Raw genomic sequence first — 25,781 nt, 5'->3', positions numbered from 1 at the left:
TACACTGTTAATATATAGAAGATTAATTCTATTACTATTGTAAAACTTAAAAGACTCATAAGAACACAAACCAACAACAAAAGAAAACTGCCACCGAATATGATTACTGTTTACTCCTAAGTATTGTAGTATTGAATTACTATGACGGGTCAGTTAAAAACAAAAGAAAAAAAAGGTTATACAGCACAGGGAGTAGCAGCAGTAGTTCAAAAGAGTGGTTAGTTAGCGGTATTTTACTGGAAAAAAGGCAGAAAATAAAAAATAAAAAAATTTGGCCGTCATTATCAGTTGTGGAGCGGTACTGTCCCTTGTGGAGGATCCATTTCCATGTGCAAGTACAATAATTTTAGTTTAACTCCGAAGTAAGAATACCCCGTATCATTACCCCGACCCAAAATAATTAGGACATGATAAATTTATTCAGCGGCATCTTGTTTTCTACCCATTCTAACCTTGATTGTCTCCCTTCCTCTTGTTTCTGTAGTCTGTACATATTCTGGACTCCATAAAATAATTCCAAAAGACAAAAATAATAGAGCTCTTCTGACATAGACTCAATTTCCGCCGCGGCTTTATCTTTGCAGATCAAGAATACACGAGAGGAAAAAAAATAGTAGTACTACTACTACGCGGTGACAAAAAAAGCTTAAATAAACTCTCAAAAGTCTTACTCCTCTTGCCACTAAAAGACTACTGATCTGTATTCTTTAATTCTCCGTGCTCATTGGAGGATTTTTTCGCTGATTCTTTAGTACTCTTATCATTCCCAACATATTATTGTTGATGTTTTCTGCTTCTTGACAGATTTTTTTTTGAGTTGTTGAAGTCGATAATCGTGGGATTATTATTGCTAGTGTTGGATGCAATTAATCCCAGAGCATGAAGTTGGGATGTTTGTCTCAGATATGGTGATGTACTGATTTTATATGTTTGTTCATTTGGGTTCTTTCAAGACGAGTGAACAATTCTAAAGTTTCAATCTTTGCTATTGGTAATAGTTAGCTGTTTTAGTTCGTTTAGCCGGAATCTCGGATATATATTAAGAAAGGGTGAAAATGGGAGATGGGTATTACTCGGTGGGAGAATTCAGTTTGGACCCAAAATGGTTGATTGATCCGAAGCTTCTTTTTGTTGGTCCGAAGATTGGAGAAGGTGCTCATGCCAAAGTCTACGAGGGAAAGTAAGTTTACTCACTAAAATCCCCTTTAGTCACTTTTCAGATTCACTTAATCTTGATCTTCCAGGTTTCGATGATAGTTGCTCCTTTTTTTTTTTATTATTAAATATTCGGGGTATAAACACATCTATATACGATAGATTTCACACGATTTACTGTGGGGAGGGCTTGTTTTTACTAATATATCACAGTAATTTTTAGCGAGAAACGTTGAACATTGATGGATTGTAGTTCATTCTCATTTGTCGGATTTTAAAAATATTTTCAGATATAAAAACCAGAATGTTGCTATCAAAGTTCACAAAGGGGAGACACCAGAGGAGATTGCCAAGAGGGACGCCCGATTTGCGAGAGAGGTTGCCATGTTATCTAGAGTCCAACATAAGAACTTAGTGAAGGTTCATATACCATTTTACCAACTTTAGCTTATTAAAAGAATTTATCTTGGATCAACTGCTAGATGGCTGATTTTTAGTTGTACACCGACCTAATGATGTGCTATTTTGAGTCTTTACAGTTTATTGGAGCTTGCAAAGAGCCTGTCATGGTGATTGTAACTGAACTTCTTCTTGGTGGGACACTAAGGAAATACTTGCTTGATTTGCGCCCAAGATGCTTGGATACGCGCGTTGCAATGGGGTTTGCACTTGATATAGCTCGTGCCATGGAATGTTTACACTCTCATGGGATCATACATCGCGATTTAAAACCTGGTAGTCATCAGTTACACTTTAGTTTGAGTTTTTTTATACAAATTTAGCCAGTGTAGATGCTTATTTAAAATTTTCTTTTGCCATACCATTGTCTTAGAAGTTCATCTCCTCCTACTTCTTGAATAGCCAGTTTTGCCTGTTTTTCTGATGCACATAGAATGATTTGTCATTTGGGTAAAAAGTGCTAGCATAAGCTTCAATGGCTAGAATCACATTGAATGATCAGCATTAGGTTTTGTTCGAGGATTCCTGCTAATTGAGAAGCTCAACATGAGAATCTGTTTATGCAATTTGATGAGTGGTGGGGACATATTATACTTTGAGGACTTTATTCTGCTTTTATGGTTTGTTGAGGGAAACTAATCAGTTCAGTTTTGGCTCTTCAAAGTCGTCTGCCACTAGGATGACTGTCTGTCCTCACTGTCGCAACTCTTTCCTTAATGGAGGATGCTTGGAGCATGTCTCCAAACATTGATTCATTCATGCCATCTGAAGATCTTTGTCCATTTTGTCAAATTGAAGGTAAGGGTCAGGGTTGAGTTCTGCTGACATCCTCATATCATAGGTGGGTTTGGGTAATTAAGGATTTGGTGTGCAGGCTGTGAAGAACAAATATTATACTCTATCCTGTCTATCAAATTGTACTCTACCTCATTGAAGTGTTTCCACTAAAGGTGCTAAACTTTCTGAGTTAGAAGAATTAGGACGCTACTATTAGTTCAACATTCTATCTCACTGTTGGACATTTTTCTTTTGGGTCTATGAGTAATGGACCAAATGGTAATCATGCATATTTTCTTATGTGTTCAACCTAGTCTTGTACAGGTGAAAATGTTGAAAGTGTTCCAAAATGACAAATTATCTTGAGAGTTTCATCGTTTTATATCTTTGCTATCGAGGGATATATTGTTAGAGACAAATATGTTGATTTACATCTTACAGCCGGTTTCTTGGCCGCCTTCTCTTTATCTTTCTTGATTGCTTTCTCATTAATTTTGCATGCTCATATGAAACTATTTGAGAAAAAGCTTGATAATCTGGTTGTCTGCTGTCCAGAAAACTTGCTCCTGACAGCGGATCGTAAAACTGTTAAACTGGCTGATTTTGGCTTGGCAAGAGAGGAGTCATTGACAGAGATGATGACTGCTGAGACTGGAACTTATCGCTGGATGGCTCCAGAGGTATTTGGATGGACCATTAAGCTTTTACTTCTATTCCTTTTTATTTGTCTATAGTCATTTATTTATTTTTATTTTTTGCTTTTTTAAATTTTCATCTTTAATTAGGCAGCATGTAAGATGAATTACAGTCTCTTTTTCCTTTTTGAATTATAGCTTTACAGCACAGTCACATTGAGGCATGGAGAGAAAAAGCATTATAACCACAAGGTGGATGCTTATAGTTTTGCAATTGTGCTTTGGGAACTTATCCTCAACAAGTTGCCATTCGAAGGAATGTCAAATCTGCAGGCAGCTTATGCTGCAGCTTTCAAGGTAATTCTTGTTTTAACATTTTGGAAGTTACACACTCCTTGAGATTTATCATATCAATCGCAACCTCTTGTTTCTTCTGTTCTGAATTACATCAAAATTCACTGTAGTTCTATTTCATGTTATGTGTATATGCTTCCTGTTTGCGACATTATTAGAAGCTGTTGACAGTAAAAAACAATTATTTGCAATTCTTAGACGACGCAACCAGGGTAGTTAGTATAAAAAATTTATATATAAGGGCAGATTTCATTTGCCATAATAGCTCATAAGGAAGGTTCTTGTAATTTCAGAAACAACAGAGAGTACTTGTAATTATGAGAGACCTAAGGGGAGATCAAAGATCATTGACATTAAACCAAAGTTTTCAGTACTTACTATGTCTTCTTTATTTGATTTGATTTGATTTTTTGTTTTAGCTGTTACTTCCTTTGGGACAAGGGAGAGGGAGAGAAATTCAGTCTCATAGTTTTTGCCGATTGCCACGTCAAGAGATATTGATATGAATCAAACTTAATCACTTCCTCATCTTTGCCAAGAGTTAAAATAAGCTTGGAAACATTGCACTTCTATGTAATTATTGAATTCCTTTAAGATTTTAGAGCAATTTGTTTGCTGACACCATAGAAACTTGATACCTGTTTTGCTAAAATTTGCTATATATGAGAACTGACGAGGAAGCTTTGGATCTTTATGTGGGAAATTGTTAACTACTGGAATTGAACATATGCTAGTACCATTTAATATAACACTACTGCCAAAAGCCACTGATTAATACTGAAATTGTAGCGAGTTGTTTTAAAGGAGCAGTAGTTTCAGAATTGAATGCATAACAGTACAGGGAAGAGGGTTAGAAATTGGCATGTGCTGCATTTAGCAATTAAGATGCTCTCTCGTTTATATGTTTGTTGTTCGCCCGAAACCTGTTAATGGGGGAAATATTAAGATCGAAAATTTTGTGTGCACGCCGAAATGTTGGATAAAATCCATTTGGACATCTGGTTTCAGAATGTGAGGCCAAGTGCTGATGATCTTCCGGGGGATTTGCCTTCAATTGTGACTTCATGTTGGGAAGAGGATCCCAATGCCCGGCCTAACTTCACTCAAATAATACAAATGCTTCTGCATTATCTGTCAACAATTTCACCACCAGAACCTGTCATACCAGCCCGGATTTTCACTTCTGAGAATGCTATCTTGCCACCAGAGTCTCCAGGCACTAGCTCCTTGATGGCAAAAAGGGACGACGCTGGAGAAACCCCAAAGACCGCGATGGATGGCAAGCCAAGAGGTTTGTTCTTCTGTTTTGACCAGTGCTGCTAATTTTGGGAGATGGTGACGTTTTGGTTTGAAGCAGTACAAAGGCTTCAACTATCCCATCGACCGGAAAAGCCGAGGTGAACTTGTAGCCACAAATGTTAAATAGCATATATTCACAGATTATGCCAGTTTGACTCAAAACTAGTTTAGATGCTAGGTAGACTTGCCATGTAAGTTTAATGTTGCTGCCGAAGGTGCATGACAACATACCCCTTTTAACATATTATTATTGATTGGTTCTGACTAAAATGCTGAATGCTTCTTCTAGATATGGAGTCGGGGTCGCTGTGATGTGATGTGATGTGATGTGGTTGTAAAATAAGGTCATCCAAAGGCCTCTACCTCCATTATTTTATATATGAACTACAATATGACACTATAAAATTGGGTTGCAATACAATCCATGCAGGCAGGAGGGCAGCTTCCAAAGAGGTTTTTTAGCTACCGGGAACTTGAGCCTCGCCATCAGCTGCTGCCTATTGGATTTTCTAGTGCTGCTTTCTCCATCCTATCATAGTCCTAAACTATTTTACGGCAACTTTTGTAAATGAATGTCGAACCTGTTCTTGTAAACAAAGTATCCAGGATGCTAAAAGATTTTCAACAAAATTGATTGCATTTTGAAGTTGCCATTCATTATTATTTTTCTTTGTGATTTTATTTTATTTTTTTGGTTTTTGGGGACCGTCTTCGTTCGGGATAGTGAAGGAGCGTTAAAGACTTGAAACAGCGTAATGTAAATGGTGGTAGCAGCTGCTCATTACAACCACTACACTGTTACGATACAATGCTTATGGAAGGAGAGGATTTACGGAGAGTAGCGTTTATGAAATGGCCTTCGCCAACAATCCGAGAAAATGAAATGGCCTTCCAGAGCGGAGCTGAGTCAGGGGTTTAAAAAAACAAAAAGACGCCGTTGCCGGGGATCGAACCCGGGTCACCCGCGTGACAGGCGGGAATACTCACCACTATACTACAACGACAGGTTGATGGTTTCGGCCAGTGACTAAAATGACGCGTAAAATCGTGACAAAACGAACCAATGTAGTAACAGACAGCCAGCTTCCACGTAAGCGGACGGAAGTCCCCTCCTGCTTTCTTCGGCAGACTCTCACAATCCGACTCCCAGTTTATATATAGAAGATTAGCAGAATAATTCAGTTATAGCGGGTTACCCGTTAGAATAAGTTAGATTAAGAGTAAGAGTAATTGATGATAATTCACAAAAAAAAAAATAAAAATCCAGTTACAGCTTACACTAATCAATTATCCATCATCACTCGCATCTATTCATTGCAAGAAATTTCCGGCATCCACTCTCCATCACTTCATCAGCTAAAATAATAAAATAATAAATGGAGCTCTTTTCCCACTTTGCCTCTCATTTCACCCTTTTTTTTTTATCAGCAACGATACATTTGTATAACTTACTCTATCCTAATTTAAGGGAGGGAGCCTAAGGAGGCTGTTGTAAGGGCTAGTGAGTATACAAATCCAATTATATCAAAGGAGTATTATGACACAACTCTTAGATTTTTTTCACTGCTGGTAAGAGTTCAAACCTTACCGACAACCCAAAAAGAGACTTAAGTCCCTCCCTCCCTGATGGCCACTGAGCCGTTGGCTGGTGGTTTGCCCCTCACTTCACTCGAGAGTGTAGATTGAAAGCGACTGTACGAAAAGGTGAATTCAGCGTCAAACAGATTCCTATGACCATAACAGAAATGAATATACATGCGTAATGCATTACATATGTACGAGTAAACGTTTCCATAAATATAACTTGGAGAGCAAGATTAGAGGGCCCCGCCAAATTTACCGTTTGATACTGCTGATACTTAAAATATCGTCTACCGAGGCAACTTCCCACTTTTTTCCCTCGCAAACTTCCCACTTGCTGAGGCAGCCCGTGTCCGAACCCCAGCCTCGGAGTCTGGTTTCGTCAACGGTGGGCCATATAAATTAAAGGGCGGTTTCTCTCTGTTTCATCAATTAGTACCCGGAAAGTTTTTAAAATATCATTTACTTCATTTATTTTTGTTATTTATGTAATAAAATTTTTAAAAGTGTTAAACTACCTTCTTAATACTAAATGAAAATATTCGTACATCACCTTATTTTACTTCAAAAAAATTATCACTTAAAAAATAATCTCTAGTAATATTGTCATATCATAATGCTATAATCCATAAATTATAAATTTGAAAAATAAAAAAAGATATTTACACAGAAATACATTTGCATCAATTGAACTTTATATACTCAAAATCGAGTTCTTATAAATTTTATTTTTTTCAACTTCTTCTCAACTCGTGCCTAAATCTTTTAAATTGTACTGATCATTATAAAAATAAATTTAAAATAAGTAAATAAATCATGTCCCATTCTTTCACAATCACAAGAAGTAAATGATAAATAAAATTAAAGTTATTATAATTTACAAATAAAATATTGTATAATCATCTAAAAAATGAATAAGAGAGAATATTGGGGAAAAGAGAAAAAGAAGAAAATGACTTTCATTTCTTATTCTTCTTTTAATTTTTTAAATTTATTTATTTGATATATAAATTATGTATTAAGCGAGGGTTAATATAATCTTTTTACAATTATTAGAGGAGGTAAATGATATTTTTAAAATTTTAAAAGTGTTAAGTGATATTAGAAGAAATTTCAAAGCAAGCTTCTGATATTATACCTAAACTAAAAGTAAGGGAAAAAACTACTAATCGCTCGAAGCATTGGTGAACAGCGAGATTCTAAACCGGACCTACAGGTTCGGATTCCAAGCCTCCCGCGACTAAGTTTTCCCGCTCTTCCACACCGCTCTCAATAATCTCCTCTAGTCTCCTCTCTTGTGATGAGACTAGAGTTACTTAGCCGAGTGGAGAGAGTGTGTTGTGAAACTACGCGAGAGGCACAAAAGGCAGTCAGCTCAGCTGCTGCTTCTCAGCTATCGCCCGTTTATTTCCTCCAACTTATTCTCTGTGTCGTAGTATCGGTTGAACGCCATGGCAAGGTAAACAAAAAATCACACAAACACCTCCCCTGTATCTATTACTACCATAGCGGTATCAAAATTTACATTAGAAAAAAGGGGTTTATTTTCTTTTTTTTTTAAATAAATGAAAAAGGTTTTCTATTAAAGTCTCCTGAATTGATTTTCATCATTGGGTGTGGTCCGAAGCCACGGGAGACGTTTCAGATAGAATGTACTGAAAGCTGTGATCTTTTGTTTACCGGGGTTCTGTGTTATCTATTTTAGTCATTAATGTGTTGTTTGGGAAAGGTTGTGTGACAAGCTGAGATATTGATGTTCGTCTGATAGTCGGATGTGATTTTATTCCAATGTGTTTTATTTTGTGGGTTAGCCAACTTGGGGTTGAGAGAATTTTCATTATCTGACGATGGATTAAGATCTTTAGTACATGTCGACGATAGCCAGAGATGTCAGCTAGACCACCACCGGATTGTGAGGATTTTGGTTTGATTCAGCTACATTTCCGGTACACTGAGAATGATAAAAAAAAAAAAAAAGGAGCTGGTTTGTTGGCCGGTGGTGGATTTTTATCAATTTTATAACAAGGGACAATATTTTATCCATATCAACGTTGCTTGGATGTACCGGTTAATTTTAGGTCGCATGCCTAGTTTTCGATTGGTTTATAATGTGTTTGATAGGTTACTAGAAGCATTCAAGTACCTTCTACGATATTCTTCAGTAATATAAAGAAACCATTAGATAAGGCAATCATTTGTTAGTCGAGTCTGGCCAGGCAATGCATCGCAGATTAGATATCAAAGAATTTGCCATTTCCCCTGTAGAACTTCTACAATGTACTCATGCATATTCGGTATTTCAGTTCTGCTTTCATTCCTCAATTTGTTCACTGTCCGTTTCTTAACTAGCATGAAAGTGGTTTTTTTCCAATCAGACGATCTACATTGGTATCTCTGTATCTTTTTGGATTTTCGATTCAAGGGAGACTCTAAGCCTAACAATGGGTAAGATTAAATGGGAGGGCTAGAGAGTTGGGCACGGATACTCTGCTAACCTCCCTACAAGCAGAGTTGGGGTGGGGACAAATTTCATGGTTGCTCTGCTATTGCTGCTTTTATTGTTCTGCACCCTCTCTACTTTTACTTCTCTGGGCAAATAGAATTCTGTCTATTGTTTTCCAACTTAGTCTAACTCAAACTGATTGATGTAGGTCTTGGGTTATTGATAGCAGAGGACTTGCAACAAAGGTGAAAAATGCCGTTCTGCCCACTGCACATCAAATCAAAGATTGTGGAGCAAATCGTGAATGCCCAAAGTGTCACTATATAATTGATAACAGTGATGTAAGCTTTTTTTTTTTCCTTCAATGCACTTTCTAGTAGCTTATTTTTCTTGTGTGCTAATTATTCTTCACAAAAATGTCTTTCTTGAGATGCAGTATTTGTGCTGAGCGTCCATATACAAGTAGACTTAATTGCATTTTAGACTTGACAGCCTTCTTTTATTCTTTAAAAGTGAGGTTGACATATATATTGGAAGCATGCTCTTGATGTACTTCTTATAATGCCTGGTCTCTCAGATTTGTCATGAATGGCCTGGCTTGCCTGCTGGTGTAAAGTTTGACCCATCTGATGCAGAGTTATTAGAACACTTGGCAGCAAAATGTGGGGTAGGAAACTCGGAGTCCCACAAGTTCATTGATGAGTTCATTCCAACACTTGAGGGTGATGAAGGAATATGTTATACTCATCCTGAAAATCTTCCAGGTGAACAAACTCCCATTAATTAAAGATGAATGCTATTTCTCTTTTATTTTGTGATAGCATTAGCACTTTGATTTCTGAGAAGGATTTGAACCAAAAGACTACTGTGGAAAATGTATACTCTTCTGCTTTGGATGTGCACTGATGATACCCATTAAAACTTTGAAGCAACAGCAATTTGATGCCATTGCTGGAGAATTTGACTTAAGTTTGTCTCATTTGTGTTGTCCACAATAGGAATTAACCTTGTGAGAAAATTGCATGATCATGTTGCTGTGAATACTTCTCTACTTGAAACTGGGAATAATCATAATTGTCATGCTGTTAGATGTACTTTAATGTAATCGTGTTTTTGGTGTGACCAATTTTAATGCTACTGACAAACTATTTTATTTCAATTACGTTTTTCTTTCTTTTTATTGCCTGCAGTTATCATCATTTTCAGTCAATCTGATAGCTCCTATTCACTCGATTGAATGTGTTATTAGTACAAAATTTTTTATCATGTTGAGCATCAACCACGAGTAGACCAATTCTATTGGGTTCATTTAGTCTTGTGGCTACGTCTCTAAATTATCATCTTAACTTCTTTTCAGGTGCTAAGAAAGACGGAAGCACTGTCCACTTCTTCTACCGTACTACAAATGCATATGCAACTGGCCAGCGGAAGCGTCGTAAAATTCATATCGAAAATAGCTTGATAAACGAGCAAGTCCGCTGGCATAAGACTGGTAAAACCAAAACTGTTATGGACAATGGGATCCAAAAAGGATGTAAGAAGATAATGGTTCTCTACCGAACTTCAAAAAGAGGTTCCAAACCTGATAAGTCTAAATGGGTTATGCATCAGTATCATCTAGGAAGTGATGAAGATGAAAAAGAAGGACAATATGTGGTTTCCAAGATTTTCTATCAGCAGCACAAGCAAGTGGATAATAATGATACTTCCATAAAAATTGAGCAGAGTGATAACCATGATGCTTTATTAACAACCGAGCAAAGTGATAAACATAATGCTTATGATGGTTCTCCATCAATTTTGGATTATGATATTGGGACGTCTCGAACCAGTCCCAGGACTCCTAAGATAGTTGCTCCTGACCCACCTCGTCCTGGTGAAACCCCTTCCTTTGATGATGCCACAGATGATTATTCAATGCAACCATCTTTTCAGGTTTGAAGTAACTTTGAGTAAATATGTTTTTCTGCCTTGCTAAATAATGTCTTAGATTGTGTAGTTACTTAAGACTGAATGGTATTATACGAAAAACAAAAGTAATGCTTGAGCAACTGGTTACTCTTTTTTTTTTTTTGGTGCTTTTTATCATGTTAATCAGTAGGGTGAGCAAATATAAGAATAGACCAATGCTGTACAGCTAAAGTAGTACGTTTCTTCACTTTGACATTCTCAAGATTTTTCCAGAAAGTAATTGTTTGCTAATGTGGCATAAAAGGCGTATAGTACAGGATAATCTTATCGATCATGTTATCTTTGTCTGAATGCTGTGAATGTTTAGGAACAAGTATCTCATGGGTTTAGTTTATACTATCAACTTGAGAACTTAGTTCTCATTCTAGTTGCTATAACATGAATTAGGAGATGGGCTTTGTCAAAGAAGCATTGAATTCTTCTTCGTCTGATGCTCAAGTAAAAGATAAGACAGAACACAACACTTGGTTGGCTGGAGAATCCCAGGCTGCTGACGTAAATGGTGTGGATGAGCTGCTCTTATGCAATGAGATTATTGATTCATCGATCCTTTCCGGTGATTTTGGACTTGATGGTGGGCCTTTCGGCGGTCTTACTCGCAATACAAATGATGTGCCACAAGTTGTTGGGAGCTCTGCCTGTGGAATAGCTGAACTTGAGAACTTGGAACTGGATTCTCCACCGGACTTTCAGCTTGGGGTAAGCTCTTTGTTTACTCTGTGACAAGTCTTCTGGATCTCTATCTTAAATAAACTGAAAATCATCTTGGGTCTACATGTGCAGGATCTGAATTTTGGTTCTCAAGACAGTGTTTTTAGTTGGCTGGACAAATTATAGGGAGAGAGAGAGAGTCACTCTTATGCTGTTCTAGGGCCAGAGTTTGTTCTTCCCCTAGTCCCTGCACCAACAATGATAGTTTCAAGATTATTGAGATTTTGGCCTCCCCGTGTTATGCTTTTGGCAAATGTAGTTAAACCTCTTAACAGGATGCAGACCTGCTAAGGCCGCGGAGTTTCAACTGCAAGTCCGTTTAAGGAAACACGTCCTCTGATAAAATGCACAATAACTCCAATTTTGGTCGTAAGGCCTTTGGCCCCTGTTCTTGTTGATCATTATCAGCTGAAAGTTTCATGAGGAGTCTGATACTTACTACTATATTATACTCAGTCAGACATTCGGCTTTCGGTGTGCTTTTCGGTCTGTAATTTGTAAATGTTCGCATTTCTGCTATTTGAAATCTATGGGATTTAAAAGCTTGGTCTGTTTTAATATCCCATGTGGAACCTCAATCATTTATTGACAAAGCTCATCTCATGCTGCTAATATAATCAGCGTACTCTATGCCTAAATTTTGTGCATATGGATTACCTTTTTAATAGGATAGCAGAAAGAGTGAAATGGGGCACCAATGCGATAGGATACTGCTGTTTTTGTTTCACTGTCACTGTCTAGAGGAATTTGATTCGCATCGAGCATGAGCAAATGTTAGCAGCGTCTCGGGGCTTCTGGGAATCCAGAAATGATGAAGAGTCTGTCCTCGTCCTCTACTTTGAACAAAAATTGCGATAGGGCACCATTCGTAGCAGCAGATCCAGCGATTTTGCACTTCTTCCCGGATGCCTTTTCTAGTGATGTGCTTCACTGGTACACTTGAGGAACTACTACACTGTTATCTGTTTATTGGACAGTGCTACAGTGCCTATAGTTATGGTAACAATATTAGGGAAACCTGCTATTATAGGTTTCTATTACCTTTAGTGACAGATCAAATCTTTTAGTGACTTTTTAAATATTATATTAAAATAATTAATATTAACTTTAGTAAGTTTTTAATTAAAACTAGTAAGTATATGCCTGAAAGATAAGATTTAGTCAGAAATAGAAATTTACACTTTGAGTAATTTAATTTACTTATTATTTGACAAAATTTACTTATGTTTAAATTAAACTTACCAATACTGAAAGTAAAAAATGTACATATTTAAGTAAAAAAACGGTTTTGGGTTCCTGAAAACGGTTTTGGGTATCACCTTTCTCTTTAAAGTTATCTACCTTCTTCTTATTCAGTTCCCAGTTCCAATGATACGATTGAATTCCCAGGCAAAGGTTTCCACTTTGATCCACACTTTCTCTTTGTTACAATTGAATAAATCTTCTCACTTCAAAATTTTCATCTTTAGTTCACACTTTGCTTCTATCCTTTCTCATCGTTCGGTTGGGTTTGAGTGCTGCCATATGCAAACACAACAAAAGGGTTAGCGACGGTGGTAGCCAGCCAAAGAGCATATGAAAAATAGCAGTGACGAGGTTAGATCATCATGTTCTCTTGAAATCGTTTGATTATATTGCTGTAATTTATTTATATTTCATTTGTTTTGTTTGTCAAGATTTTTTTGGGAAATCAAGGCTGAGAATTTGAAGATTTTATTGCAATTTTGGGGCCGAAAATGTCCGTTGAAACATCTAGGAAATGGTTGTAGTTTTGATTGTCTACGGGTAAAATATGTTTAATAGCCATGTGAAACATCTAGGAAAGGACTTGAGACCAGGCGTTTAAGTTAAATGTGATTAATTTGTGAATGCATATAAGATGTTTGGTGAAATGTCAAAGAGAAATTTGTATGTTGTGATTGCTACTCTGTGCGGGTGAGAATTACTAATATATTAGTAACTCAACATGAGCTTTATAACTTGAATTCTTCAGGCAAGAGAAGTTTCTCCCGTTTTGGAATTCTAAGTTGATACGCTTGATGGAGCATATGTTATTGAACTGAACTGATCTAGAATCATTGTTGCGAATCTGTTGTTTCTATGGAAATTTATTATCAGCCTCTTGAATTTTTTACTCCATTGTAACGTCTGCAATGCCACGGAAATTTGGCCATTATTACTCTTGTAAATCTGTGTTGCAGAAGCAATTCTTATTACCATCCTATGATACGTGTAGATTTTGTAGAATCACATCTTCCCTCTTCTTCAGTCAGGAAAGGAGAGAAAATTCATAGAACAGTTTCCGACCATCAATCAATTATGGTGTTATACATACTTCATTTTTTTGCATTTTTTTGTTTATTTTTCTTTTGAATGGTGTTGCATGGGGCAAACCTGCGGAATCCAGTGGTCTTTGAGCAAAGGATTGTCAAATGCTGGTTGTTGATACATATAGACACAATCAATTATATCACCGTCTTTGCTCTGTCATGAGAAAAAATTTTGAATTTCATTGTAAAGAGCCAAAGGCATTCAACATAATCTAATCTACCGACCCGCAAATTTGTGACTTTCATTGAACTAAGGATTAGATTATGCTGGTTGTTTCGATATTTTGGACATGTGAATAACTCATCTTCCTCCTAAAAAATTACTAATACGTAAACCCTTACCGGGAGAGTCAAAATAGCTTGTTAATGCCATTGCTATATCATAACGATTAGACTGGAACATAAATCTGTTGAATGGGTTGATTGGAACAAAATTCAGATGAATGGTTTATATGAGAATTGAGGTTTTCAATTAGTTTGATGATGGTTTGTAATATAGAGAGAATGGAGTTCTAATCATAAAATACCTAGAAAAGAAACGGGTTGCCAAGTCGAGAAGATAAGTAAGTTTTTAATTCAAACTAGTAAGTATATGCCTGAAAGATAAGTTTTAGTCAGAAATAGAAATTTACACTTTGAGTAATTTAATTTACTTATTATTTGACAAAATTTACTTATGTTTAAACTAAACTTACTAATACTAAAAGTAAAAAATTTACATATTTAAGTGAAAAAATCACCGGGTTTCTAAAAATGATTTTGGGTTGCTGAAAATGGTTTTGGGTTCCTGAAACACTTTCGGGTATCACCTATCTCTTTAAAGTCATCTGTCTTCTTCTTATTTAGTTCTCAATTCCAACGATACGATTGAATTCCCAGGCAAAGGTTTCCACTTTGGTCCATACTTTCTCTTGGTCCAATTGTTGTTGCTACAAAGGGACAAAAGGCAAAACAGTCCACTCACAAGCGAAAGCGAAGACGATGCAAAAATTGCAAGTAATCACCTACTCTTAAAATTGACTTATTCTACGGTTAGAATAGCTTTGCAAAACCAGATATGAATGAGCAATGCTAAATTTCATCCACTCATTGGCTTTATGTTAGAAGGCCAAAAATGTTAGTTATATATGTACACTTCATATACGCCTTTATAAATTCAATCTTATTGTTTATGGATTGTGCTTGGCAATTTTTTTCCCGTAGGTCATTTGGACATGATAGACGAAAATGTACTAAAGTGTGCACAGATGCATATGAAACTCACAATTATGATCATGTTGGGGCACCCAATAATGTTGAGAATGTAAATTTGAATCTGATAGGATCATCCGATGGCCTATTGCAATCAGATTCACAGCATGGATGCAATAAGGAATTAATGGATAGTAATTGGTTTCAAATCATTCTTCCTGGTCAGGTAATGTGTAGCTTGCTTTTATTTATTTTTGTGTGAAGGCATGAAATATAATGGTGCTCTATTTGCATTTGTATAGGCATTAATGTGGGCATGCAATCCTTCATTAATCCAAAGTCATGTACAAAACACTAGCTTGTTAGGAGATGAAAAGTATTCAGGTACATTTTTCCTTCTTCACGCCTAAGTTTTATGTTATTTATTTGCTATGATTATGTGTTGTTGTGGCCTTTTTTTAATACAAATCTTGTGATGGTTTTGTAGTGAATGAACCAGATTTCAGCCAAGACCATTAAGGAATTTTATTCTTGAGAGAGTACAAATGTTTTTGCACGTCTTTGCTCAAAGCTTTTAGGATGATTTAAGTTTCTTCGAAGGTAGTTTAATGCGTTTTGATTGTAAATCTGAACATAATCTCCTTAGTTTGCAATTTCTGGTGTTTACTTGTTTTAATGTGAATAATTTCAGCTTGCTTGGAAAAAAGTTTGGTGATCAAATTTCAGATATTGTTAGCATCCAAGTGCTCTTGGGTTTGTAAACCAGAAATGTCAATCCAAACTGAAGCTTTTGATAGTGATATTAGAGCCCTTGATGCTGGTGATCAAATTTTCAAATCAAGTTACTAGCCTTTTGATTGCTTCAGATTTCTGAAGCCAAAGTCTTTGTGCTCTAAATTCAGTTCTTGGCCATGTAATCTTGTCATGCTTAGATAGCTATATCTAGTGTCCTGCCAGCTTAATTTTGATGCGTAAGTATCAATTATTAAAAGTTAGATTCATTCTGATGCTCAAAATGAGCCGTTTTCTCCTATTTTGAAATACCAATTTCATATCAAATGTCTTGTGCATGTAGATTTTGCTGTTTACTTCAAATTGGACTGGCTTACTTGATGAGCAGAACTCGAAAAGCAACTCAAATACTCATGTTATACAATACTCAGCACACGGTTTTTTAGGCTTTAAAACGTCATTAATGAAAGTTACCCATTCGGTTGTTTAGGAATGTTAGGAGATTCGTCAAATTCAAATGACGATGCCTGAAACTTGTACTTATCCCCAAATTTGTGTTGTAGTACAGTATCAAGATCTTGCACCTATTCCATTCACCTATAAAAATTATGATTATCATAAAATGACATTTTATAATAATTTACATACTATTTGCCAATTAAAAGCAAGTTTCATAAAAAATGTGCATGTAAATCCATATTGTGAATGATACGAAATATATTTGAAACTCACGAAACTTAATATATGGGTAAATTTACTATAATTTTAAAAGATTACGCTACATTAGATACGATCACTTTACCTTTTATACTTGTGACCTAGAAAATAAATTTATTAAAACACATAACATTTATAAATGATGCATACATTTATTAAAATGCTTAAAACGCAAAACATTTATGAATGAAACATACAATCATTATTATACATTTATGTTACCAACAACTACTAACTATAATATTAAGTTTCAACCATTAATAAAAAAATCTTAGCACTAGTTTAAATAAACTTCTTAATACTTGTTTCATATAAGTTTCTTTAAGTAATATAGTAAATTTATGCCACAAACTAGTAAGTTTTGATGATTAACCAAATTATTATTCTTTCAACAAGATTTACTATTAATCTATAAAAACTTACTATTATTTGAACTAAACTTACTCCCCACAAAACTAAGTTTCGAATGTAGAGTAGTAATTTAATTTTTAAAAAAAGTAACTTTCATTTTTATTTCGATTTACTTTTTGAAACATAAATAGGATAACACTTATATGACCATTTTCGATTTATTTTTTATTTACTTTTAGCGGCCATTTGATTATTTGATAGGCTTATCCACCTAAATAGGATAACACTTAAAAATAAGAAAGTAAGTTTTCCATCTAAAATAGTAAGTTAACAGTAATAAATTAGTAACTTTTATACTTCAAAATGTAAATTGGAATAAATATTAAACTTACTTTTTAAATAAATAAATTACTACTTTATATCCCAAACTTACTTTTTATAGTGTAAGTTTAATTCATGTAATAGTAAGTTTTAATACATAAATAGTAATTCTTACTGATAACATGGTAAAATTGATTAATAATCAAAATTTACTGATTTATGAGACACATGTACTATTTTACTTTAAAACATATTTCAAACTAGTGTTAGGGAATTTATTTGAAATAACGATAAGATGTTTTATTAATGATTAATTTTTAGTACCTTAGTTAGTAAGTACTCATAATATACCTGTATAATACAAGATTATAGTTAACATTTAAAAAAATTTATTTACATATTTTAAAATACTATGGAAAAAAGTTTGACTTTTCACATAATCTCGTAAAATATGTAATAAAATTTTGTCGTATTATAAGTTTTTAATTATTTTCAATTTTTGAAAAGTTTGAAAGTTTGGATAATAATAACAACAAATCTTCCTAGTTATATATAGAATATTACTTGTTTATATATCAAAATTTTTATAAATTAACACCTATGAATATAATAAAATGATAAAGTTTTAATAAATTTACATCTGAGACACAAGAAATAATAAGAGTAAAAGCCTAAACAAAATGAGAAATAATATAATAACAAAAATTATAAATTTAGTATAACAATTAATATAAGAAAATTAAATTAAATTTAGAAGGTAAATTAAATAACAATGTCAAGGTTAGAGGTCATGGTAAATGTTACAAATTTTAGGAGAAAGTATGTACTGTAAAAATGGTTTAATAATTTTCTATTAAGCATAACTATTGCATACAAAAGGAAAAGATATTTGATTTTATTTTGCTTTGATTAGAAGAACTTGTACTAGTAATAAAAGAAATTTCAATTCAACAATCAACGTGTACATGATTACAGTAATTTTTTAGTCATTTAGACTAATATGTGTCATAAAGTAGTCAGATTTAGTCGTTTGTGAATTCATAATTTTAACAGTTTACATAAAATTCATCTATTAAAAATTATGATTATTATAAAATGCCCTTTTATAATAATTTACTTACCATTTGCCAATAAAAAAAGAGTTTGATAGAAAACATATGGATACAAATCCATAATGTAAATGATACAAAGTATGTTTGAAAGTCACAAAACTTAACATATGGGTAATTTTACTATAATTTTCAAAGATTATTCTATGTTAATACAACTTTAATTTTTATACTTGTGACCCAGAAAATAAATTTATTAAGATTTTACCATTTTATTAAATTCATAGGCATTAATATATGAAAATTGCGTACCATTTTATTATATTCATCGGTGTCCATATATGGAAATTGTGATGTATAGATAAGTGCAATTCTATATATAACTCAAAAGATTTTTTTTTACTGTCATCCAAACTTTTTAACCTTTTACAAATTCAAAAATAATTCAAAATTTATAATATGACAAATTATTCTTACATATTTTATAAGGTCATATGCAAAAAAAAAGTTTTCATAGTTTATTTAAAATGCTTAAAACATATAACATTTATAAATGATACGTACAATTGTGTATCATACATTTACATTACGAGTAATTACTAACTATAATACTAAGTTTCAATTATTAATAAAAAATCTTAGCATTATTTCAAATAAACTTCCTAATACTTGTTCCATATAAGTTTCTTTAAGTAAAATAGTAAATTTATGCCATAAACTAGTAAGTTTTGATGATTAACCCAAATTTACTATTCTATCAACAATATTTACTATTAGTCTATAAAAACTTACTATTATTTGAACTAAACTTACTCTCCAAAAAGTAAGTTTTAGATATAGAGTAGTTATCTACTTCAAAAAAAAAGTAAGTTCCATATTTCTTCAAATTTACTTTTTGAGACATAAAAGTTACTAATTTCTTGAGTTAACTTACTATTTTTAATGTAAAACTTACTAACCATATTTTTAGGTACTATTTTATTTAGATGACCAGTATAACAGGTAATCAAATGGTCGCTAAAAGTGTTTTTACCTGTTATATCAGGTAAAAACAGTTTCGTTATCATAACGCTCGTTACTTCAGACTTTTCCCTGTTTATTATATTTTTATTATACGTTTGGAGCCACAAGCGAAAGGATAGGAACATCCGATCCATCCCTCCGCCCGCATGAATTTTCAATTTTGGAGCAACCCATTAGTTAAGCGAACGACGTCGTTAGCTTCAACCCATAAATTAAACGAGTCGAGCGAGAGCCCACGTCTAATATTTTTCTAAAACCCCTAAAAAAACCCACAGCAGCAATAAGCAAAAATATCTGTGGTTGCATCCTCCTCCAAATTCCCAATCCATTGGAAATGCAATCTTCATCTTCGACTTGCTAGGTGATTTAAATAGAGAAAATATATATATATATATATACACAAGATCAAATCATAACGGCAGCCTTTTAGATCATCATATATTGGCCATAATGTTGGCTGCTAAAAATCTTCAAAGACAGTCCCTCAGAGCCCTCTCTTCTCTCTTCTTCTTCAATTCCTCCAAGTAATGCTCCTTCTGTTCTATGTGTGTCTCTCTCCGTTTGCTTTTTGAATTCTTGCTAAAGTTTTCTTTCTTTCTTTCTTACTTTTTAAAGGAATGCGGTGAAGGGTGAAGGAGATGGTTGGACGAAATGGGGCGGCGGCGGCGTGATTGAGGGGAGTGTTTTTCCTGTGAAAGATGTGTGTTTTGTTTCAATGAGGAGAGTGTGGAATGGCTTCGACGGGGCTCGGGGATTGTCAGCCAAGAGTATGAGGAGCAAAGTGGAGAGGCGGATGCGAAAGGAATCGGGCAAAACCTTGAGAGAGATTCGGCGGGCTAAGAAGTTGAGGAAGAAATTGATGACTGACGAGGAACGCCTTATTTACAATCTCAGAAGAGTACGTTGCTCCTCTTTATTCTTTTTTAACTCCAATTATCTCTTCTTCACCTCCATCCTTTTCAAAGCATCAAGTTTTGTTCTTTCCCTTCAACTAGTCGAATTATATCCTTTAGTGACCAAGTGCAGGATGAATTTCCTGAGAAGTGAAAGAAATTACTGATGACGAATTTAGTAAAATAATGGCTATGCACCTTGAGGTGTGCTCTATGTGAAGGACAAAATATTGAGAATTTTCGTTTGATCAGTTCCATGATTAAGAGAACATGGTTCATTAGTGGTTCTGCTATGCTTTCTTTTTGCGCACTTGTGATTTACATTCACATATGCCTCTATAGTATTCGATCTCTGTTGTCTTGTGTTTGATACTTTTGGTTTATGGGAATCATTAGTGGCGGATTTTGTGGATGGAGTTTGATACTTTTGCTTCGCTACTCAGATCTTGTTAGTGGGATGAATTGTACTGTCTGTGTGGTTCTGTCTTATGTTACAGTACGGATCTTCTTTCGTGTCACTCCACACTTAATTCTCTCTTTGCTGATGAGATGGTCATATATAACCAATAAGCTAATACATGATGCGTATTAGCTGTTATCAGCTGCTGATGATATATGGCATCTCATTTTTTTGCTGTGCATTAGCATAAAAATATCTTTAGAACTCATTTCTTCTGTGATGGCATACCAGCTTATTGTCTTACGTTAGATATGTCTGTTTTGAACTAGTGTAGGCAAAGAAAAAGGTGGCATTGCTTCTGCAGAAGCTGAAAAAATATGAGCTTCCTGAGCTACCACCTCCATGCCATGACCCTGAGCTATTAACTCCCGAGCAACTGCAGGCATATAAGAAGATTGGCTACAGAAATAGAAATTATGTTCCTGTTGGAGTTCGTGGAGTCTTTGGTGGAGTTGTACAAAATATGCACCTCCATTGGAAGTTTCATGAGACCGTACAGGTTTGTTGCGATAACTTCCCCAAGGAAAGGATTAAGGAAATGGCTAGCATGCTGGCAAGACTGAGTGGGGGAATTGTGGTTAACGTGCATAATGTGAAAACAATCATAATGTTTCGTGGCAGAAACTATCGGCAACCAAAGAATTTGATACCTATCAACACTCTTACAAAGAGGAAGGTCAGTTATGTAGCTTTCTTCTCTGTTTTATGCCATTTTATTGCCTGCAAGGTGATTTACTAACTCTAAAGTTGTTTGCCTTTCCAATTTTATTCTTCCAAGCTTATGCTTCAGAGTTTTTTTTTTTTTAATATCCTTCTTGTAAGCGTCTGTACTTATTGGAACTTACATGTATACTACCAAGTCAAGCTTTTCTAAAGGATTTAAATTGTCTGGAAATGGTGCCAAAAATTGCCTGCTGGAAAATATTTGTAGAAAATGAAAGGTTTAACTGGGGAGTTTCGTTTTAGAACATTGGAAGTGTGGATTTGTTAAATAATTCATTCTTTGACTTGTTATCTTTGTTTTGCAGGCATTGTTCAAAGCCAGATTTGAACAAGCACTAGAATCTCAGAAACTAAACATTAAGAAAATCGAGCAGGAGCTCCGCCGGAAGGGAGTAAATCCTGATGATCCTGTTGCAATGGCTAGTATCCAAAGAGTAGCTTCAACATTCTTCAATGCAATTGACAAGAAAGAAGGAAGCCCCTACGTCTTCCAGAGGGACAAAAAGACAGAGATGGTGTCTATTAGCGATCTGCAACAATCACAATCTGCTGAAGACAGTGACCAGGAGGAGCTTGACAGATTCATAGCTGAGATAGAGGATGCAGCTGATAAAGAATGGGCTGCTGAGGAAGCTGCAGAGAAAGAAGAGTTTGGAAAAATCAGATACTGGAACAAGGAAGATTCAGGTGATAGATTCAGAAGATCTGAAAAGATTGGAGGTGATGAATCTGATGATAATATCAGAGGAAGGACACAGAACTGGAGTAGTGCGCGTGGCAGGGAAAGAATCACTGCTTCTGATGATGACGATGGAGATATGTCTGAGGATGATGGTGGATGGGATTCCAATGATAGTCAGGATGTAAGTAATGATGAGACTGATTGTAGTGACTCTGGTGAAGCTCGTGACCGATTTTCTGGGCACAAAGTAGCAAGAAGGCAACAAGATAAGATTCTTAGAAGCAGTAAAAGCACAAGCTTCAGCAGAAATGAGAAATCTAAGTTACGTGTAGAAAAGGTTGTCAAAGATTCCATTTCAGATGGTATGTTGAGTGATCTGGAAGATGTCATGTACGAATCAGATGATAGGGAAAGGCAGAATGTGATGAAATCTAGAGCTCCTGGTTACAATTACCAGAGCAGTACCGATGAGGATGACTATGATCATACGAGGACAGGTAATAAAGATGGTATTGGTAGGATAAAGAGTCCTCCAAATGATGCTGACAGTTCTGCAGCAATTCACCTGGATTTTGGGGTATCAAGGGCAGGGAGTATGAAGGACAATAAAGCCTTGAGAGGCAATTCTGGGGGAGATTGGGGAAGACCTAATGCTGCGATTTCTCATATGTTTAGTGAGTCAGATGCTGAAGAAAACCTTGTCCCAGGAACATCGGAGAATTGTAAGGATTACATTTACAATGAGGAAAATTATGAGCTGAAGAAGGATAACCAGAAGAATAATGGGCATGGCAGAAATATCAAAAACTTTAAAGAGTTAGATGAAACTTGGGATAGTGATTAGTTAAGTTAGGATGCAACTTGATTGTAACATGTTAAGAGTAACCAACCAATACTGGAGATGCACCTCTGGGGCAAGAGCAGGTAATAGGGTAAATATGACAGCTAGATCACTCCATGGATGTTAATTGTAAAGCAAACAGAAAGACTGGAGCAAAATATTTCAGAGGGTTCTTGTCCTGTGAGAGCAACTGGAAGTTCTCTCTAGTTTTTGTTGAGATGGGCTAAAACGAACCAAACATGCTAGCCTATAGACTATTTAAGAATGTACGCTGTGCGCAATGGTGTTCCATTATTTGGTAGGATGGTCAGTGTCCAATCTTTTCCAATTGTTCAGCAGCCTGTTTGTGTTTCTTGGGTTGCGGACATATTTGCTACTACGGATGTTTTGAGGAGTACTTGGTTCTGTTTGTTGGTATCCCCAAGGAGGTGGTTGGAGTGGGGGGCTGCCGAAAATTTTCTGCTGGGGGTGGCAAAGCAAGGAAGGGCTCTAAAGGTGGTGGGGCTGGTGATGCTCCAAAGGAATCAATGCTCAGTAAAGAAGTCAAATCCACTACAGTTGTTGGTGCCACTATTCTCAAGAATGGAACAGACCCAAAACTCTTGCCAGATGCAGAATACCCTGATTGGCTGTCATACCTGGTTGACAAACGCCCAGTACTCAGCGAGCTAAGAAGGAAAGACATAGAAATTCTTCCTTGCGAGGACCTAAAACGTTTTGTCAAACTGGACAATCGAGCAAGGATCAAGGAAAATAACTCCATCACAGCCAAGAATTGAGTTGCTGTTTACAAAGGTCCACATATTTTTTATGAATCTAAGTTGTTGCTCTCAGCAGAGGTGGCCCTGTGGCTAGTTTGTTTTGTTTGGAGAGATCCATTAGGATGTTAGAATCGGATCTGTTTAGAAGATTGCTGTAGGCTTTTTGCCGACTATGCATCTATACTCTTGCTGTCGAAACTTTGACATGGTCTTTATTGATGTTTTACAGAGATCAATGCCAGAGTAAATAATTCTCGGAGTTACCACAGCCAATCTGATTGACAAACAAATTTTGTCTCTCATCCTGCAAACTGACTGCCAATGTCTGGGGTTTCTTCCCAACCCCCTAAAACAAAATTGTGCAATTTTTATTTTTTATTTTTGGAACTATAGGTCGCTTACAGGAATTATTACAGATTGTGCATTTTCTTCGTTATAATGCCAGAGGGCATAGCTGCATGCATGCCGTTTCAGGTAGCATCTTGGCCATGTGTGGGATGTTCCCACTTCTCCTAGATTGAGTGCATCTTTAGATATTCCGTTTGTGTGGTGCATTCAGTACTGAAATGGACGGTATTATTTGTCTGGTTAGGTACCCAAACCTTCAGGATCTGGACTCCTACATGTAGCCACCTTATCTTGTTTGCTCATTCTCCACAAAGCCAAAACCCAATCGGCATAAAAATAATGGGTGTCCCGCGTGGATGATGTTGGTGACTGTGTCCCACTTTAACCTTGGCGGGCCGGCTCTCATTTGTAGGTGGTGCAAGCTTTGGAAGTTCGCAGTATTGAGTATTGATGAACGAAATTCTAAAAAGAGTTGAAAACTCTAAGTCGGCCGGGAAATGGAATGTGCAGATCGGCGAACTTTGTCGACTGGATTGCATGCATGGTTTTGTTTATGGGAGACAACGATGGGGTAGTTGAGGAAGAGGAAACGACACCATGAAAATGAGGTAGCAATGAATGGATGCACAATATTGAATGTCACATGCATGCATGCATTGTCAAAAAAGCAGGGCGGCCAAGCAGCATACTTCCAGTTCCAGTCCCTGAAACTAGTCTCTCGTAGCACATTTGATCGTTCGGAAAGCTGAAAGCTGCTTTTTCATATGGGGCTTTTCTCCTTTTTTTTTCACTTTTTAAGGGCAAAGTATATCATATCATGTGGGTGGGGGGTTGTGTGGTCCATCATTGATGTCTCCATTTACTAAGAGAAGTGTCCATCATTGAAAACAAGCACATCAGGTCTGTATACGATGGATGCTCAGCAGACTCAGCATAACACGATGATGATAATATTAATAATAATGAGGGATGAAAAGAAAAACATGTGGAGGATTTCCCGCAAGCTTCAATGGGTGCAGGTTTGCAACGAAACAAACAAACTAGTAAGCCTAAAACACACTGATATTGGCATATGAAATTGCATTATTTTAGAGCTTTTTAAAGCACATGATTAAAGGGCAAATGTTTCACTCCAATTACTAAGGTGGTGCAACTTTGCAAGGATGGAAGTTTAGTTGCATTGCAATTTTTCACATAGATGCATCAGAGGCACATCAACCTGAATGTTTTAGCCCGAACAAGTAAAAAATAACACAGTTTCTATATTTTATTTCACCTAGCGGCCAACAACTTTTTAGAATCATTTTGCCCAAGTAACTAGAAAGGCTCCACTCCAAGTCCAGGATGGGTGGGAGGGGGGAATTTTGGGTTTTGGTTGTTTCTTTGTGTTTGCTTGCTTATCAGGCCAATCCATGATCCCTGATCTTTTGTGATTTGTCCGGTAGCCTGCAGCCTCAGTTATGGCACTTTTCTCCGTGCTTTCTTTTCCCACCTTCCTCCCCCTTCCCGTTCCCTGTAAAAACCATTTTTCCTTATAAAAAGTAAGGTCAAGAATTAATAAAGGAATTTTTGAAACGCATTTGATGATAAAAGTCAAGAATTAAACCAAAAAAAAAAAGTACGTTAAATTATTAAGCCTGGTGGATACTCACAAGTTGTGTGTGTGTGTGTTTTTTTTTGTGGGGCTGGGGGGGGGGGAACGTCAATGAAGTGCAAGACGTTAATTGCTATATGACTTAAAAAGCATATTAACATTAGCTAAATTGTGCATCTTAAGCTAATAATAATGTCTTTACTTGATTTTAAGGTCAATTGAGGAGAGGAGCCGAAGAGGGTAGGAATTTGCATGAATTATGACTTTTGAATTTGGGCCAAATTTACCGGACAGAATTATTTACCCTGTGAGAATATTTCCGGTCGGGAGTATGAATTCGAGAAACAACTCACAGCCCAGTTTATGGTGCCCCGAATTGG

The 25,781-nt window shown here is 35.8% G+C and overlaps 3 protein-coding genes, 2 long non-coding RNA genes and 1 other non-coding gene across 12 annotated transcripts; 5 read left to right on the top strand and 1 right to left on the bottom strand.

The window, feature by feature from the left end:
• Positions 1-373: 373 nt before the first annotated feature.
• Positions 374-5,318, top strand: LOC113722981 (serine/threonine-protein kinase STY13-like). 4 transcript variants are annotated; one of them, XR_011814869.1, is made up of 8 exons: positions 374-1,180; positions 1,446-1,575; positions 1,695-1,890; positions 2,947-3,071; positions 3,225-3,383; positions 4,389-4,777; positions 4,969-5,023; positions 5,110-5,318. XR_011814869.1 is itself a non-coding variant. In XM_072050263.1 (7 exons), the coding sequence occupies exons 2-7, from the start codon at positions 1,056-1,058 to the stop codon at positions 4,701-4,703; spliced, it is 1,050 nt and encodes a 349-aa protein (XP_071906364.1). In that variant the 5' UTR covers positions 374-908; positions 999-1,055; the 3' UTR covers positions 4,704-4,967. The 4 variants fall into 4 exon arrangements, 2 of the variants coding, with proteins under 2 accessions (XP_071906364.1, XP_071906363.1); XR_011814868.1 differs by having other exon boundaries at positions 4,969-5,318; XM_072050263.1 differs by lacking the exons at positions 4,969-5,023; positions 5,110-5,318 and having other exon boundaries at positions 374-908; positions 999-1,180; positions 4,389-4,967.
• Positions 5,319-5,611: 293 nt separating this feature from the next.
• On the bottom strand, positions 5,612-5,683 carry TRNAD-GUC (transfer RNA aspartic acid (anticodon GUC)). Its single transcript has one exon. It is a non-coding gene; the product is annotated as a tRNA-Asp (tRNA).
• A 1,829-nt stretch (positions 5,684-7,512) lies between these two features.
• LOC140007567 (SUPPRESSOR OF GAMMA RESPONSE 1-like) lies at positions 7,513-11,945 on the top strand. Its single transcript, XM_072050258.1, has 6 exons — positions 7,513-7,719; positions 8,912-9,044; positions 9,281-9,467; positions 10,061-10,638; positions 11,062-11,373; positions 11,458-11,945. Exons 1-6 carry the CDS (start codon positions 7,712-7,714, stop codon positions 11,509-11,511), a joined length of 1,272 nt encoding a protein of 423 aa, XP_071906359.1. The 5' UTR covers positions 7,513-7,711; the 3' UTR covers positions 11,512-11,945.
• Positions 11,946-12,379: 434 nt separating this feature from the next.
• On the top strand, positions 12,380-16,225 carry LOC140007565 (uncharacterized). 4 transcript variants are annotated; one of them, XR_011814866.1, is made up of 6 exons: positions 12,380-12,981; positions 14,595-14,711; positions 14,919-15,132; positions 15,209-15,290; positions 15,394-15,506; positions 15,598-15,922. It is a non-coding gene; the product is annotated as an uncharacterized lncRNA (long non-coding RNA). The 4 variants fall into 4 exon arrangements; XR_011814864.1 differs by lacking the exon at positions 12,380-12,981 and adding an exon at positions 15,982-16,225 and having other exon boundaries at positions 13,674-14,711; positions 15,598-15,877; XR_011814863.1 differs by lacking the exon at positions 12,380-12,981 and having other exon boundaries at positions 13,715-14,711.
• Positions 16,226-19,358: 3,133 nt separating this feature from the next.
• LOC140007564 (uncharacterized) lies at positions 19,359-22,856 on the top strand. The gene is made up of 4 exons (XM_072050257.1): positions 19,359-19,623; positions 19,715-19,997; positions 20,727-21,128; positions 21,481-22,856. Exons 1-4 carry the CDS (start codon positions 19,550-19,552, stop codon positions 22,699-22,701), a joined length of 1,980 nt encoding a protein of 659 aa, XP_071906358.1. The 5' UTR covers positions 19,359-19,549; the 3' UTR covers positions 22,702-22,856.
• Positions 22,857-23,113: 257 nt separating this feature from the next.
• On the top strand, positions 23,114-24,800 carry LOC140007566 (uncharacterized). The gene is made up of 2 exons (XR_011814867.1): positions 23,114-23,933; positions 24,052-24,800. It is a non-coding gene; the product is annotated as an uncharacterized lncRNA (long non-coding RNA).
• Positions 24,801-25,781: the final 981 nt, after the last annotated feature.

The sequence above is a fragment of the Coffea arabica genome, chromosome 5c (genome assembly GCF_036785885.1).
Source record: "Coffea arabica cultivar ET-39 chromosome 5c, Coffea Arabica ET-39 HiFi, whole genome shotgun sequence".
Taxonomy (NCBI): Eukaryota; Viridiplantae; Streptophyta; class Magnoliopsida; order Gentianales; family Rubiaceae; genus Coffea; species Coffea arabica.
This window is presented reverse-complemented; position numbering and strand designations above follow the sequence as displayed.